The 17,789-nt window shown below is 41.4% G+C and overlaps 1 protein-coding gene across 1 annotated transcript; it reads right to left on the bottom strand.

The window, feature by feature from the left end:
• Window positions 1–296: 296 nt before the first annotated feature.
• On the bottom strand, window positions 297–15,349 carry POLR1F (RNA polymerase I subunit F). Its single transcript, XM_079786076.1, has 4 exons — window positions 15,066–15,349; window positions 8,671–8,812; window positions 4,877–5,085; window positions 297–3,615 (listed from the first exon to the last, which is right to left on the bottom strand). Exons 1-4 carry the CDS (start codon window positions 15,320–15,322, stop codon window positions 2,913–2,915), a joined length of 1,311 nt encoding a protein of 436 aa, XP_079642202.1. The 5' UTR covers window positions 15,323–15,349; the 3' UTR covers window positions 297–2,912.
• Window positions 15,350–17,789: the final 2,440 nt, after the last annotated feature.

The following is a 17,789-nucleotide window of genomic DNA, read 5'->3' as shown; positions in this document are numbered from 1 at the left end:
TCAAAAAATTAAAAATGGAACTGCCTTTTGACCCAGCAATCCCACTTCTGGGAATGTATTCTAAGAATCCTGAAACACCAATTTGAAAGAATATAATCACCCCTATGTTCATAGCAGCAATATTTACAATAGCCAAGATCTAGAAATAGCCCAAGTGCCCATAATGGATACAAAAGTTGTGGTACATTTACATAATAGACTACTACACAGCCATAAAAATGAAGGAACTCTTACCTTGTGGCACCCTGGATGGACTTGGAGATTATTATGCTAAGTGAAATAAGCCAGTCAAAGGAAAGCAAATACCACATGATCTCACAATGGAATCTAACAAAACAGGTCCAGAGGCATGGAACAGATTGACAGAGGGGAGATGGGAGGAAGGGGATTGGATAAAAGAAGGTGAAAGGATTAGCCAAAGAACAAACATACCAATTATTTTTAATTGTATACAACATGAATGAGAAAAGCACCAACTGAAAATATACAAACATCATGTGGAAATTTGCTTATTTTGCTAAGCCCCAATTTATTTTTCCATGAATAACAATTTGAAGCTCCCTTGGTATAAAGGGGAAATTGTTTCACAAAATTTAATTTTCTACATTAAGTCAGACATGATTTCAATTATGTATTAAAAAATTTTTAAGGAAGCATTTATAAAACATTTTCAGGGCATGCCACTATATTATAAACCCTGAGAATATAGCTTGTTTTAAACCTTTTTCAACTCATCCTTCCTTTAAACCAGTGTTGTTCAAAAGAAGGAAAATGTGAGTCTCATATGTAATTTTAAATCTTAGATCTTTTAGCAAAATTTTTAAAAAAGCCAAAAAAACTAAAAAGGCTGAATTTTAACATTTTATTTAACCATCAAAAATATAATTTCACCAACACAGTAAATTGAGATATTTTATATTCTTTGTTTGTACACCTTCAAAACCTGGTATGCATTTTCTACTGACACCACCTGACACCACATCTCCAGTTGGACTACCCACATTTTAAGGGCTCCACACTCATGTGAAACTAAACTGTACGGGCAGACACTGGCTCGCACACCTTTCCACTGTCTGGCACACCTAATGTAGACAAACATTGCAAGCTCAGTATTCTATCATTACAGAGTGGGATCAAGAAATACTACGAGCAGAATTTATACAGTACTGGAAATTAAACAATGTGAGACCAGTACTATTTCTAATACTACATAAATGGCAACAAAAATGGCTCAATTCAACCATTCACCCATTTACGCATGCTAACACAACTAACAGTGAGAGGAAAATTATTTTTCTTTGTAGCGCTTACCAGTTACTAATTTTCTGTATGTGTGTTTACTTTTATTGTTCGGGCATCTGTTTCTCCTGATATTCTATGAGGGAAAGAGCTGCATCTGCCTTGCTTGCCATTATATTCCTGGACCTTAGTAGAATGTGTTGCACATAGTAGATGGTCAAGTACCTGTTAAGTGAGTGAAGACTGCCATGTATTGGTTATCAACCTGAACCGGCTTATCATCTCATCACTCAGTTATCCAATAGTTACGGTCTTGGACATGTTAATGCTTGGCATGTTCTCAGTGAAAGCAGTGAACAGCTGTTTTCTCTTCAGAACAATTTCTAGCAGCCTAACCCAATTATTAAAACGTAATTGGGAAATTCCCCACTAATCAGAATCACGTTTTTCCTGTCTTCATCCAATTCTACTTCTCCAACACGCAACAAAAACAGAACAGTTGAGGCACAAATGAACAACTCTCCACTAACCTCAGACTTGGATAAAAAAGAAAATGACACCACACATGCACCTGGAAGGGAAGAGTGAATACTGTTCCTACTAGTCAGTACTGACATGGTTCCTAGGAGTGCTGGAGACTGCAGAAGCTCCTGTGGCAAACCACTCGCAGTTAAACAACAGAAATACTGGAGTAGCCATGATAAAGGAAAATCTGAAACTGGTAAATGCCTTGAATTTTTTAAAAGGCTGGTAATTTCATGATAAAGGTAAAATCCATTTTTTAAAAAAGAGCAATGTTTGACCCAGTGATCCCACTTCTAGGAATATGTCGTAAGAATCCCGAAACACCAACCAGAAAGAATATATGCACCCCTATGTTTCTAGCAGCACAATGTCCAATAGCTAAGATCTGGAAACAGCCCAAGTGCCCATCAGCAGACGAGTGGATAACAAAAGCTGTGGTACATTTACACCATGGAAGAGTATATAGCAATAAAAAGGAAGGATCTCTTACCCTTTCAGACAGCCTGAGGGGATCTGAGAGCATTATGCTAAGTGAAATAAACCAGTTGGAGAAAGACAAGTAAGTATCACATTATATCACTTCTATGTGAAATATAATGAATAAAATAAACTGACAAATAAAATAGATCCAGAGACATAGAAGCATGGAACAGACTGAGCAATCTCAGAGGGAAAGGGGAAGGACCCGGAAGAGATTAACCAAAGAGTTCATATGCACAACCCATGGACACAGACAATAGTGCAGTAGGCCTGGGGATGGGGAGGGGGGGAGAGGGGTCATGTGCGGGGTTAAGGGAGTTAATGGGGGGGGGGGGGGAAGACATCTGTAATACTTTCAACAATATTTTTTTTTAAAAGGCAATAAACCAAAAATCCAAGCTCAAATTGACTCTTTAATGATATAACACTGCATTATAAAGTCCTTTTGCTGGTATTGAGTTTGTAGAAATAATTTTATTTAGAATGTAAAAACTGGAAACATGCCAAAGTTAAGACTGAGAGCAGATCTTACCTTTCACTCTGTATACAATAAAATGGCAGTTTAAAAGTTTCCTGTTTTGAGAATTATTTCATATTATTCAAACATTTCATCTACTGTGTATAAATCGATCTTTAAAACAATCGTATTTACAACGTACTAAAGAAAATCAGCTTTTCCTTTTCTTTTTAGGAGAGTGTTCCAAAAGTGGGGTCAATTCAGCCTCCTCACTGTGCTTTCTTTTCTTTTTCTTCTTTTTATGGTCACTCTGGTAGCCACTGGAGTCACTGGCCAGAAAAACAGGGTCCTGGCTCTGATCTTCCTGGTGCTTCTTCTCTGGCTCTTCCTCCCAGAGGCCACTGTTCACGTTATCAATCTGCAGGTCTGTCTCTTCCCTCAAGGCGACATCTGGGAAATCTGCTAGCTCGGTGCTACCACCCTCTACTTCATCTGGCTCTGGGTCTTTCTTCTTCTTTTTCTTTTTCCTCTTCTTTGGCTCTTCCTCCCAGAGGCCATTCACATTCATGGTGTTATCAATCTGCAGGTCTGTCTCTTCCTTCATGGCGACTTCTGGAACATCTGCTAGCTCCGTGGTACCACCCTCTACTTCATCTGGCTCTGAGTCTTTCTTCTTTTTCTTCTTCTTCTTCTTTGGCTTTTCCTCCCAGAGCCCATTCACATTATTATCTATCTGTAGGTCTGTCTCTTCCCTCCCGGTAACATCTGAGAGATCTGCTAGCTCCGTGGTACCACCCTCTACTTCATCTGGCTCTTTCTTTTTCTTCTTCTTCTTCTTTGGAGGTTTTTCAACAGCTTCTTCCGTCCCAGTTTCTGTTACTTCTTCAGAAACTGCAGAGCACTTGGTTTGTGAACTAGAAATGAACAGTTTAAAATTTTGAAGAGCAGTAAGCAAAAATAGAAAAACAAAAAGATCAAGAGTATCTCAACCTACTATGATTTTTCTAAGTGACAGCAGTATGCTGCATACTATGGTATAAATTTCAAACAGTCTTTCCTATTATCCTCCAGCCCTTTGAAATGTTAAAATTACTGTTTCCCAAGTACTTCTCCCAGACTGCTTTCACACATGTGAACAGCATGAAAAGGTTGTCAAAACATGGCTTCTAAATTCTGGTTTTGTTCACAAAAATTTGGTCCCTAAACACTAAACATCACAGTACCCAGGCTTATTAGCCAAACTGACAGAAAATAGAGAGAAAATATACTTCTGTTATCTATCAAAATAATGGAGTTTCCTGTCTACTTTCTCAATTCTTGTTTAAAATAATTCATTGTTCTTCCTAACCTCTGCTGAAGCACATTTCACAGTTGTGAATTATTTTATATCACTAAGATAAAAAACAAGGCTCACCAAAGCTGCCTTCTTTCTAGAACTGCCACCTTCTTTCTTGAACTAGAGAGAGCACTAGCCACATATCTCACTGAAATTACTTAAATTTAAATATTTATAACTTTAAAATTTAGCTCAGTCACACTACTCTTATTTCAAGTGCTCAACGGTGAGGCTACTGAATTGCACAAATACAGCACATCTCCATCATAATCAGTCCTATTGGACAGCTGCTCTAGAACTTGAATCCACACACTGGTTACTTATCAAAGCAGAATCCAGAAAAATTGTTAAATTAACATTAGCAGTATTCCAAAAGTTTCCCCACTCCCAAAGTGAGCTCCTATAGAGCTCAAAATTCAAGATCAAATTAATTCTTATAAGAATTTCAATACAGAAAAATATAGAAATTAAATGGTCTACCTGGCATAATGACATTATTTTTGTTTTAATCATGTACAAATGAAAGCAGGCTAATAGTTATACAATATGATTAAATTGTTAGTTTCAAGCTCAGGTATCAGCTATTTAAAAAAATTAACAACTAGAAACTATACAGTAAAACTGAGTTATTAAAATACAGACCATTTAGCTAGATGTAGAGCTTTAGAATATTTAATGCATTGTCTTAGCACTTAAGATAATGATTTACAATGACTTTCTGGTTTGAAAGCATAAATATTATAATAAACAATCTTTTAAGAGGGCTTATGGTCTCTAAATTCAGAATTAAATAGAAACAATTAAGTATCACAATGACAATAATGTGAGTAGGAACTGACCTAGTGGTATTTAGTTTTCCCCGAATGCAGAATACTCCAGCAGCATCTGAGTCTAAACGAAATACTTCAAATTCCAGCTCATCACCCACATTTATCTCCAGGGTCTGCCACTGCTCAGCTGGCATCTGCTCAGGTTTAGGGATGGAGGCATTGAAACACCCATGTACTAAGCAGCCAATGTGGCTGGAAGACACTTTATTCACTGTGCCCTAAGAAGAAAAAAGAAGAGTATAACATCAAGAAGGGATCCAAAGAGTTAACGGACAAACCAAACTTTATAAGCTTCAAACTGATCTTCAAAGAGAAAACATCAAAATAATAGTACAATTTGGTATGGAAAATGTTTATCTCAAAATTTACATGTTATATTAAAGCATTGCTTTAGAACACTAGAGGTTTTAGAAAGCTCAAACTTGATTAAACAAGGAACTGCTTATCAACTGCCTAACTGGATAAACAATTACCCACCCCTTTACCCCCTGAAAAACCCACCTTAACTCCCATCTAAGATTCCAAGGGGAATGGAGTACTCTACCACCATACTGAACCAAGCAGAAATTACTCTTTGATATGTCCTACATGTAAAAAGACCTCAAGGCAGGAAGCATATGCTTTTTATCACTAGGATCCACACTGTATTTCTATAAACAGTCTGAACTTCAAAGCTCAAAGAGCATTCTTTAATGATTAAATTGAGCATGATGTACTAGTAAGCAGTCCTATTAGAAGACAGCTTACCCTTTATATGTAAATCTTGAACAGTTGTTTGGACTAAATTACAAAAACACTAGAAGCTTAAAAACTAAGATAAAAGGATGAACTATAGAATTTTAAGCTTGAAATAAAAATTTCCAAAAAATTTAGTTTTCTATTCTTCCTCTAGGAATCAGTATAGATAAGGTATATGAATAAAAACCCAAAATAGTTTTAAACTATTTTACATTATAGATTTTTAAATAATATTAACATGTATAATGTCAGCAATTCCTTATACATGTGATAGAATAAAACTTCCTTTTCAGTCATTATCAGGAGGCAGGTGTCCACAATGGTACCTTCTGCAAGGTCTGGAAAAATATGGTACATCTGCAAAACAGAGTAATATTCAGAAATAAAACTAAATGAGCCAACAGGCCATGAGAAGATATGGAGGAATCTTAACTGCATAAATGGTAGGTGAAATAAGCCAATCTGAAAAGGCTACCTATTGTATGATTCCAACTATATGACATCCTGACAAAGGGAAAACTAGGGAGATAGACAACACAAAGAATGAACTGTAATGTAAAGTGCAAACTTTATCTAATTATCAATATTGGCTCAACAACTATAACAAATGTACCACACTAACACACAATGTCAATAATAGAAATAGTGTGTTTGTTCCATTTTTTTCTGTACCTCTAAAGCTACTGTAAAAAACGAAGTCTATCAGTTAAAAAGTATTCAGTAGGGAAAGGAAAATCTTTTCAATATGTGGGTCTGGAATAACTGAATAGCTAATGGACAAGGAAATGGATCTCAAGGGCCTACCTCACACTACACACCACAAATTAAAGCTTGAACACAGACCTAAATGGAAAAGCTAAAACTACAGAACTTATAGAAGCTTCTAGGAGTAGACAAGTTTCTTAGGCAGGATCCAGAAAGCAATATCCATAAAAGTATACTATGCTGAACTGGACCTCACCAAAAGTAAAAGCTCCTGGAAATGCTAATTAAAACCATTATGAGAAGCTATTATACGTAAAAGACTGACAGCACCAAATGTTGGCAAAGATGCATAGCACCTGGAAGTGCTGTATGGGAAGTTAGCCTACCAGCAGTTTTTCATAAAGTTAAACACACATCTACCCTGCAACCTAGCAATACTGCTTCTAGTTTTTTACCTAGAAGAAATGAAAATGTGCGTTCACAATAGCTTTATTCTACTAGCTCCAGACTGAAAACTACCCAAATGTCCCTCAATGAAGATGGATAATCAAACTGTAATATCTATAATAAAAAAAGCATAATATGCTAATTAGACTAGACATCCTTCCGGACAAAGCCAGGCCTGCAAGGGAAGCCCGGGTCCCGGGTGACAGAGGGAAGCTGGTGCCAGCAGCTGGGGGAAGAAAGGCCTGCTCTTGCACGAATTTCGTGCATCAGGCCTCTAGTATTCATACAATTGAATACCACGAGTGCTAAAAAAGAAACAACAGTACACACAACAGTATGGATGAAACTCATGGTGAGCAGAAGAGGCTATTTCAGAGTTTATAATGAAAAACCCCACTACTATGAAATACTAGAACAGGCAAAACTAATTTATGGTCAATGAAATCACAACAGTGGTTGTATCTAGGATAGAGAGAAAGGATTGACCAGGAAAGGGCATGAGGGTCATTTCTAAGGACACACAATGGTATATGCCTTCGTCAAAATTCATTTAGTTGCACACCACGATCTATACATTTTATTGCATGTACATTATCTCATATTATTAAAAATAAAAACTGGAAAAAATTGATTAGTCAAGAATATTTAAGGACTGGATGTTATTGTAGAGGATAGAGTAAAAGGGATAATTTTACTTTTCATTTTATATTTTCATTACAGTTAGAATGTTATTTCCATGGACATGTTTGCATTTGTGGTAATTTACACAAAACAGATGACAGTTGAGTTGGGGAATTTTTAACTACAAATCTACTGCCAACTTTAATAGTTGAAGGCTGGTGGTAGGATTCCAGTTTGGCAGTCCAAGTATACTATTTCTTCCAGTTTAATAGATATTGAAAAAATTTTTTAATTAGAAATGCCATGTAAATCTTGTAGTAAAACCTAAGCTATATTTTTATTAACAGTATCAAGGCTTAGTTATTGTCATAAAACAATTCCTCTAAAAAAGTTTAGGTAGAAAAAATTATATACATACATATATATACATACACATATATGAACATATACACACACAGACGTGCAAGTGAAAGAGGATAAATGGATAAATTTCAGATTTCATACCAATTTTTGCATTTCCAGCTTCTCAAGGCATAGTCTCACCACCCCCCATCCTGGACTCATTTTTATTACCTGCCTGACCCCACAACCATTTGAATTTGGAACTCCTGTTTTATATACTATTATATGGTTTGAATCTTTTATAAAGAAACCATATTATGTATAATTGGGAAATTTTAAAATAATAAAACCTGATTTTTTTTTTTAAAGAATGTGTTCTTTTGTGTTTTTTTGTTTGTTTTGTCAATCCTCACCTGAGGATATTTTTCTATTGATTTTTAGGGAGAGTAGAAGAGAGATGGAAAGACAGAGAGAAGCAATGATGTGAGAGAAATACACTGATTGGTTGCCTCCTGCACAAGCCCCGACCAGGGCCCGGACTGGGGAGGAGCCTGCAACCAAGGTATGTGCCCTTGACCAGAATCAAGCCTGGGACCCTCTGGTCTGCAGGCCAACACTCTATCCACTGAGTCAAACCAGCTAGGGCTGATTTTTTTTTAGACCTTAAGTTCACTTTAGGAAATTTGGGCATTATCCAGCATTACCGAATTTGGTGCTATATGAAAAGAATAAGTTGGATGGACACATACTCTATACATGCATGTGAGTTTTAGGATGATGAAGTTTCAAAACGTACCTAGGTTGAAATGATGGAAATTAATTTCCTTTTATTTTTAAAAATAATTTTTAGTTACCCAAATAACAGTCCCAAAGTGTATAGTTTCTTAAGTTTTCAAATTACATAATTATATAACTATACAAAGAAAGCTACAAAAAAGAGACATACATACCATAAGCTTTTGCCCTGGTTCAGGACAGAAAATAATGAAATCGGCTTCAATATTAAGATGAATGTGTCCTTGATCATCATAAATATCTCCCAGTTCACCCACTACTTTAATGTTATCATATGCAATGGGGACACCTAGAAGGCTGTTAAAAAAGAAAAAATGGTATTTTTTTACCCTCTTTTAACTGGCATTGTCATATTGTTTAAAAATTCTGAGTCCAAAAAGTATATCTCCTAAATATAACCACCCAAACCAAAAATACTATAGCATATTACACGTTAGCCTGTAATAATTTTAGTAGTCCAATTTCACAATGTTCCCAATATACTGGCTAAGTTAAAACTGATTTAACCTAACTTTAAGATAGGTACCCAGTAATGTCCAATTACGCATGAGCAAAAAGTTGACCCTTCTTCTCTATTTGCTACTCATTTGGATTCTAGTCATGCTAGAATGACAGGAAAACCTGGCCGGTGTGGTTCAGTGGTTGAGCATCTACCCATGAACCAAAAGGTCACTGGTTCGATTCCCAGTCAGGGCACATGCTCAGGTTGCAGGCTCAATGTCCACTAGGGGACATGCAGGAAGCAGCTGATCAATGGTGTATCTCTGTCATTGATACTTTTATCTCTCTATCCCTCTCCTTTTCTCTCTTGCTTAAAAAAAAAAATTAATACAAACATATATATATATATATTTTAAATGGTAATGAAAGGAAAAAATAGGACTTGGCAAGAAAAATGTATTTTTCTGAGTATGACTTAAAGAAATTTTGGCATTATCCAGCATTACCGAATTTCTGTACTAGGTGGCACATAGCAAGAGAAGTATTAAGGTTAAAGCTGAAGCCCCTGAACATTAAAGCCAATGACTTAATAGAGAAAAATCCCAAACTGCAACTGTTGCTTAGTAAGTGGAAATGCTAAGAAACACAACTATATTATTGCTGAGAATGACTCTGACATTTTAGTCTACACGCTTGACAGTCAGGATTAGGGGGCAACTACTATTGCAAAAAGTCGTTTCCAGGTTCTTAAGGGATTATACTAAAGAGACAGACCTAGTGGCTTCCACTACCACACCCACAGCTTGTTCCAGAAAACTTTCCAGACAAGGCCTACAGGGAAGGGCAGTTAGGGGTGACCAGGCTAGCAGAGGAGGGAAGTTGGGGGCGACCGGGCCTGCAGGGAAGGGCAGTTGCGGGGACCAGGCCTGCAGGGGAGGGCAGTGAGGGGTGATCAGGCCTGCAGGGGAGGGCAGTTAGGGGTGACCAGGCCTTCACTCCTTACTCCTATAGGAATCCATGCACAGCATGATCGGTTCTTAATCTCATGTTATTGAATCTATCTGTATATATGTTTGGATTCCACTAAGACCCCTTTGAGAGAACATTTTTGTTGAACTCAATATTCTAGAATAATCTCTCTATTTAAAAGGCTAATATGCAAAGTGTCCCCTCGGGAGTTTGACCTGTAGTTCGATCATTCACTATGACGTGCGCTGACCACCAGGAGGCAGCACGGAATGAAGGAAAGCCCCGGCTGGCAGCCAGAAGGCCCCGATGGGCCCTGATCTCCAGCCAGGCCTAGGGGCCCTACCTGTGCATAAATTTAGTGCACCAGGCCTCTAGTTTATATAGAATAAGAGAAAGAATTTCTCCTAATAGCAGGTGTTTAAGCAAAACAGCCAGGAGTCACTGGAAAGGAACTTTAATAACTACTAAATTAGGAAAAACTTAAACTCAGAGACTACTCCAGAAAGCACCCTTTTGAGTTGTTAATTTCTGCATGTGGCTTTCCTGAACAGGAACACACCACTGAGACAATATTAGGAGCACCAAAAACACAGAGTTAGAGAGCAAGGGGAGTAGCTGCCATATTAGATAGAAAAACAAAATTGAGACTCTGTTTCCCTTAATCAATTATTAGAAGGTGAGTCTCAAGTGTGGGGGGAATACTGCTGTCCCCTAGGTGGCATTTGGAGATTTGTGGTACTGACCATGGTTGTGACAATCACTGGCTAAGGCCAGATATATGAAACATTCTGCCCTGTGCAAAACAGTTCTATACAATGAAGAAATGTATACATCACTTTTGAATGAGGAGATAGATTGATTTATAAATAGTTGGGCATAGAATCTAACTTTAAAAAAAACAAACAACTAACATTAATCCTTTGCACTCGCTTGCTTTTTTCGATTCCTTTATTCTACTGCTAACCGTGTCGAGTCACACTCAACATCCAAGTGCAAAGAGTTAATATTAAAGTCATTTTTGCATGGTTTTAATATGCATTATAAATTTCAGGAATGTAGCTGGATAGATTTAAGGCTAGACTGTTCTGTGTGAAACTTAACTGAGAATTTCCCAGCCTATCTAATAAAAGAGTAATATGCAAATTGACCGTCACTCCAACACACAAGATGGCTGCCCCTATGTGGTCAAAATGGCTGCCCCCATGTGGACACAAGATGGCCACCACAAGATGGCCAGCAGGGGAGGGCAATTGGGGGTGACTGGGCCTACAGGGAAGGGCAGTTAGGGGTGACCAGGCCAGCAGAGGAGGGAAGTTGGGGGCAACCGGGCCTGCAGGGAAGGGCAGTTGGGGGGGACCCAGGCCTGCAGGGGAGAGCAGTTGGGGGGACCAGGCCTGCAGGGGAGGGCAGTGAGGGGTGATCAGGCCTTCAGGGCAGGGCAGTTAGGGGCAATCAGGCTGGCAGGGGAGCAGTTAGGCATCAATCAGACTGGCAGGGGAGTGGTTAGGAGGTGATCAGGCTGGCAGGCAGAAGCGGTTAGGGGCAATCAGGAAGGCAGGCAGGAGAGCAGTTGGGAGCCAGCAGTCCTGGATTGTGAGAGGGATGTCCAACGGGCAGTCGGACATCCCTCGAGGGGTCCCAGATTGGAGAGGGTGCAGGCTGGGCTGAGGGACACATACCCCCGTGCACAAATTTCGTGCACCGGGCCTCTAGTTGTTTCAGAAAAGCATTAGACCACTGGAGACACTGTGTTTGTGAGGTGTCAACTCAAAACCCCTGCATCAATGTACTTTTGTAACTGACACACTCACAATGATTCTAGATGTAGGTATGGGAGGCATCTAACTACTTCATTCTTCCCAGGTAATCATGCTTAAGCATTACCACATTGAAATGCATTTTACTGTATGGTATTAGAGCACTGCATGTATATTTCTTTGCAATTGTGTAGGTAGGTTATATTATCTTTTAATTTTCATTTCATTTCAGCACAGCAAAGAGTGTTTTCATTTCATTAACAGCAGAACTGCAAACTATTATAAGAGGGAGGTTATAGGGTTCTGTAGAATTCAGAACTTTTGACTAGGGCCGTAGTCAGCAAACTGTGGCTTGCGAGCCACATGCGGCTCTTTGGCCCCTTGAGTGTGGCTCTTCCACAAAATACCACAGCCTGGGCGAGTCTATTTTGAAGAAGTGGCGTTAGAAGAAGTTTAAAAAATTTGGCTCTCAAAAGAAATTTCAATCATTGTACTGTTGTTATTTGGCTCTGTTGACTAATGAGTTTGCCAACTACTGGCCTAGGAATTGCAACCACAGAGCCTAAGTCCAAAAGGATTTGTATAAATCCATCCAACCTTTGGGAAAGCAACTTCCAGCATGAAACTCACCAAAGTCATCAGATATACAATGACAAACCCCTTAACCATGTTAATACCTCTTTTACTTTTATTTTTCAGACACCATCCTGGGTAGGTTACAGGTAAGGGTGGTAGCTTTAAGTTTAGATAGACAACAATTAAATCAAGTTTAAGGGCTGCTTAGATTGCACATTTAAGGCTTCTTGAGAACTAGTGGGAAGGAACATTATTTCCACCTCCAACTAACTCAAGAGAGTAAGGGAGAGAAACATCGATGTGAGACACATGGATTGGTTGCCTCCAGCATGTGCTCTGATTAGGGCAGGAATCAAACCTGCAACCTAGGTAGGTGCTCTTGACTGAAAATTGACTGGAAATTGAACCCGTAACCCTTTGGTATGAGGGCTAACACTAACCACTGTACACACCAGTCAGGGCAAGATTTTTTTCCTTAATGGCCTCTCAAAGATATAACTTAGAAATTATGTGATTTAGAAAACTACTTTCTCCAACCAAAATTTTTAAAATTAATATGAAATAGCTTTAAAAAAATTCTGTCACTGGGGAAAAGGGTGCAAAGTCTGTCAAATGGAGGATGCTGTTGAGATAACTTGGACGCTACTGAGAGCCACTCTCAATTCCTTCCTTTTCCTCATTTGCTAAACAAAGAGAAGCAAGTCCTCTTGCCTCTACAGGATGGCCCCATCTGCAGACAAACAACTACACCTGACATATGGTTGATTGCTATAACAACTTCCTGCGGGTTCAACGTTTTGCCCCTCATTAGTAATGCACAGTTAAATGTGTGGTGCCTGGCTGCACTGAATACACTGGAGTCTTGAGCACATCCCACAAGTAAGGTGTGTGCGCGGCAGGGTGAGGAGTGGGTGAGGTAGGGTGGGTGGGGAGCTGTCCACATATGTTCAGAGTGCAACCTGCTCTATAAACTGACATGGCAACACCGTCCAATTCATTTAAAGGAATTATCATCCAATCAGTTCCTAGTCTCTCTGGTGGAATGGCTCCTATTGGAGACATGTGGGTGAGTTTGCCTGCCTGTCAAGTTGAGGCATTAATTGGTTTCAGAAAGTTGTAAAATACATCAAACAGCTGCCTATGTTTCTGACCACCTTGTATATCCATCCTCTCTGAACTGGTCTTTTGTCTAATGTATCACCTCCCTTAAATCATCATCTACTACTACCAAATCGTAACCAAATTTGCAGTTTAAGAAATTTCCCGTGTCGATTTTCTTTATGCCCCAAAGATCAGGGATATGTACTACTCTCTCAACAGTGTGCCAACCTTCCGAGTTAAGAGGATATTGTGCTAATCCTGGTTAAGAAAAAGTAGAAAAACACACACACACACACACACACACAAAAAAAAAAACTGGCAAAGGCAAGAAAGAAGAGCAAAATGGCCATCCTCTCTGGGTGGTCCCCCACCCTGTCTCTGACCCACTGCCCTCCTCCAACTGTACCCATCGTCGTTCCCGACATAAACCTCACTCCAGTTATTTAATACGTACAATTCTCTGGTCAAAGCATCCTATTTCACATCTACCATCCATTTGTTTATGCCACTCTCTTTGCCTGTAACGCTACCATCTCCTCCTCCTCCTAGTAAGTTGTTCTCAAAGGTCCTACGAAGAAATTCACCACTCATTATAAATTAATCGACTTCTGCCAAATTTTAACACTTCATTGCATTTGGCTTGCCTGGATACCTCTAGTAGAGCTTAAAGTTCCTTAAAACACAGATCTTGTTTTTTCTTTGTTTTTTACACCCCAACTCCCTACTCTACAAAACAGACCATAGGGTGTGTTGGTGCTTGGAGGAAGCTGTATATTCTATTTGATTCTTAACCTGTGTGAGGTTCAGGGTTCTTTGAGAAAAGTGGAGACACGTCTGGATACTTTGATGAAGAAAATGGACATGGAAAATCCCTGCAATTTCCAGAGGCTCACGAAATTCCTGAAGGGTAGCAAGCAATCGCTAGAAGAGAAGCCGCTCGGCCTAGTTTTGGAACCCTTGCCTTGGAGCCCGAGCAGCCGAGAAGGGTGTTAAGCTACAGCGACCCACCCCCTCCCCCTGACCTCTACCCTAGCAACTCAGCGTTTTCAGGTTCCTCTTAAGGTCTTAATTCAAATGCACCAACAGGTGTTGTTGTTCTGTTTTCCTCTCAAGAGCAACAGGCGAGACAGTTAGACGAAATAAACTGCTCTTCAAAATAAAACTAATAGTATTTAAATTCTCATCCCCGATCAGATCCAAGAGACGAGGGAAAGTGCCACGGCCATGACAACAAAACCGCCCTTCACCGTTTACAAATAGAAATCGTACTAAGGCTTCCACTTTCTACAGAATGAGCGAGAATCAACTCACGTGCCACATCCCAAACTTTCACTGTCCCTTTAAAAAACAACCCACCTACAGACCTGGGCCTAACGGGTCTCCAGACCCCCGCTCTCTTCTTAGCCCTACACCCAGCTTCTGGAGCGAGATTCCCCCAAACCCCCCACTCCCGCCGACACAAGCCACGCCACCTTCACTCACGGTGTCTTTCCTGCTGGGACAGGGGCCCCCACGGGTCCCGACCCGGGGCGCACCGGCCTTCCCCGACTGCAGGGCGCCAGGGGCCTGAGCGCACGAGGCCGGCGCGCTTTCCCCCGCCCCCCGCCCCCGAGCGCCCCTTTCTCCCGCGCCACCAGCACCTCCACCCGCGGACCCCTCCCGTGCCCCAGAGAAAGAAGGGGCCGCGAAGGAGAAGGCCAAGCTACCTTTCGGAATAGCGCAGCAGCTCCGCATCCAGCTGCTCCCGGATCCCCGTGCGTTTCCGGTGAAGGTAGCGCGGCGACAGCGCGATGTGCCGGCGGTGCGGGCCCGCCACCAGGCAGGAGTAGCGGCTGCTCAGCAGCGCGCACGCGGCGGCGTAGGTCGGCAGCTCCAGGCAGGGCAGGGCACCCGCGGGCCCCGCCGCCACCGGCCCCTCCGAGGCCGCTTGGGCCCGCGGAGGCTCCGGACAACCGGCGGCCATGCGGCTGGTCAGGTTTCCCACGGCGCGCGCCGCTGACGCACACGTTGCCTCCTGCTTCCGGCCGCCGGTTTGACGCAACCCGCCAGCCGCCACGCCCCTGGTAAAGGGCTTCCCTTGGGCTGCAGTACCCAGTGCTGGCCAGCAGGGGACACCCGCTTTCGCTTCGTTGGACAACTCCTGGAGCTGTGCATTGAGCGTGCTAAGAAGGCTAACAACCACCACGTTTCTTAAGGGCTGGCAAACCTGTGCTTTTGCTAAGATTCTCTTTGGATTTAGTATGTGGATTTAATAAGAGTTCACACGTGGGTCATTTCCAATAGCAAGGTGGTTTGGTAGATTTTGCAAGCATATGGAATACATCTGTAGGCAGCCTAGATGCCTCAAAGGAAACAATCTGTAAAGGAACCCCCCCCACTCTCTCTCCAGTCCCTCCTTCTGTAATTGCTAATTCAGGAAATCTTACCAGCTGTCCTCCGTGGGGGGCCTCTCTTGTTCTGTTGTGGGCAGCAGAACGGCACTAGGGGTGAGGCCAGTGGGGTAAGACGGGACCTGGGTTCAGCAACTTCGATACTTGAGTTCTGGCTAGGAGAGGATTCAGAGCCAAGACCCCAACTATAAGAGAACATTTATTTGGAAAATCACAGTTAGAAGAAGTAACTGATAGAAGAAATGGACGAGGGAATACGTATTAGAGGTAAAGTAAGGCCCTTGGAGCTTGGGAGTGAGGAAGCGAATGGGAATACCCTGAATAAGGGTAGAGAAAGGCCCAGGCCGTGGGCCAGGTCCTTTATCCTAAGGGTTTTAAGGGTGGAGATTTTAGGGGAGATCCCAGGGGAAGAGCCCAATAGAATATTCAGCCGCATTCCAGGTGTGTCCTTTCAGGGTCTAGGTCTCCACTGATTGGTTGCTCAGCGCCAGGGCTGCGGGTCATTATTCAATGCAGCTGGTCCTGAGGTCATCTGTGGCTTGGTTGTGCTGCTTTTCTGGGCCAGCAGCTGACCTACAACTGAGGCCTAGATGTTATCTCCAGGGAGGAAAGGTCAGGGGGGTCCAAACCGATGGACCAGCGATATTCTAGGGGAAGAAAGGTCACCCTGGGGTCCGGGCCCCACCCTACAATGTCCATTCCTAGGTATCTGGGGCTTTCCACTAACTGCCTACCACAGTCCTCCCAAACATCAAATCTGCCCCAAGGCCTTTGGGGACAAAACCAAAACATGGCTCTCTTGGGACACTTCTCTCCATTCTAGCTCTAAAACTACAGATCTGCATGTGGAAACTTAGCCTAATGGTCAAGAGGGCACTTTGGAGTAGCCAGATTTTCTCCGAAACAGATATGAACATGACTTTCCCTGTTTAAAGCCCCACATAGGTGCCCCATTTTCTTTAGCATAGTACACACTCCTCAAGTGTGTATTAATATGGCTCTTCAGTCACAGGGCCATTGTACAATCCACCTCCAGCAGTTTCATTTATCACACTTCATCTGCTAGCCAGCACCCATGCTCCTTGATCCGCTTTCAGCTCTCTCTCCTTTCTCCTGCTGTTTCTTTCCCCTAGTCTTATTTTATTCCTTCTACCTGGGAATATGGAAGCTTCTCTCATATGGGGAAATTCTATTCCTGCATCAAATTTTAGCTTCAAAAATTTTTAAATATATATTCTATTTCAGAGAAGGGAGAGGGATAAAGAGATTGAAATATCAATGGTGAGAGAGAATCATCAATTGGCTCCCTCCTGTATGCCCCCTACTGGGGTTTGAGCCCAAACCCAGGCATGTGCCCCCACTGGGAATCGAACTGTGACCTTCTGGTTCATAGGGTCCATGCTCAACCACTGAGCAACACTGGCTGTGCTAGCTTAAACTTTACATTCTTCTCTGCAGAGTTTACTACCACACTATACTCTTCTCCCATTAAGAATTGGGTAGTTCTCCATCTTTGTAAATTACCACCATCAAGAACTTGTTTTATGGTAATTTTATGTTAATTGCCTCTTTGCCAGTTCCTTCACAGGACTCCAAGTTAAGGGACCATATCTGTGTCCTTCACCACTCCAATCTCTTGTATGACTAAAAAACAACAACACACCACCAAAAAATAAAAACAAAATAATCTGTAAAGAGGTCACAGTCTAAGTGAGGAAACAGAAACTAAACTAAACATAAGCATAGAACACAGATTACACTGTGTAAGTGCCAAGAAAATTGTACAGCAATCAGTGGTGTGAGCACTAGCACACTAGCCTCCCATAGCTCCTGTAAAAAGGCTCTCACCTCTCTAAAGCTGTTTTCACACTTGTAAAACAGGGACAAGGATGCGGGTTCTCAGTTCTTGACTTCTTGCAGGAAAGATCTCACAACATGAGTGCAGGTGATTTTGAGAGTATGTTCATTAAAGTTTAACAAGGGAAGGGCTTAGGTAGGAGAGGCAAGACAGCCACAGCAGCGAGCCTAGGTGGAGCTGCC

The sequence above is a fragment of the Cnephaeus nilssonii genome (assembly GCF_951640355.1).
Source record: "Cnephaeus nilssonii genome assembly, chromosome: 12".
Taxonomy (NCBI): Eukaryota; Metazoa; Chordata; class Mammalia; order Chiroptera; family Vespertilionidae; genus Cnephaeus; species Cnephaeus nilssonii.
This window is presented reverse-complemented; position numbering and strand designations above follow the sequence as displayed.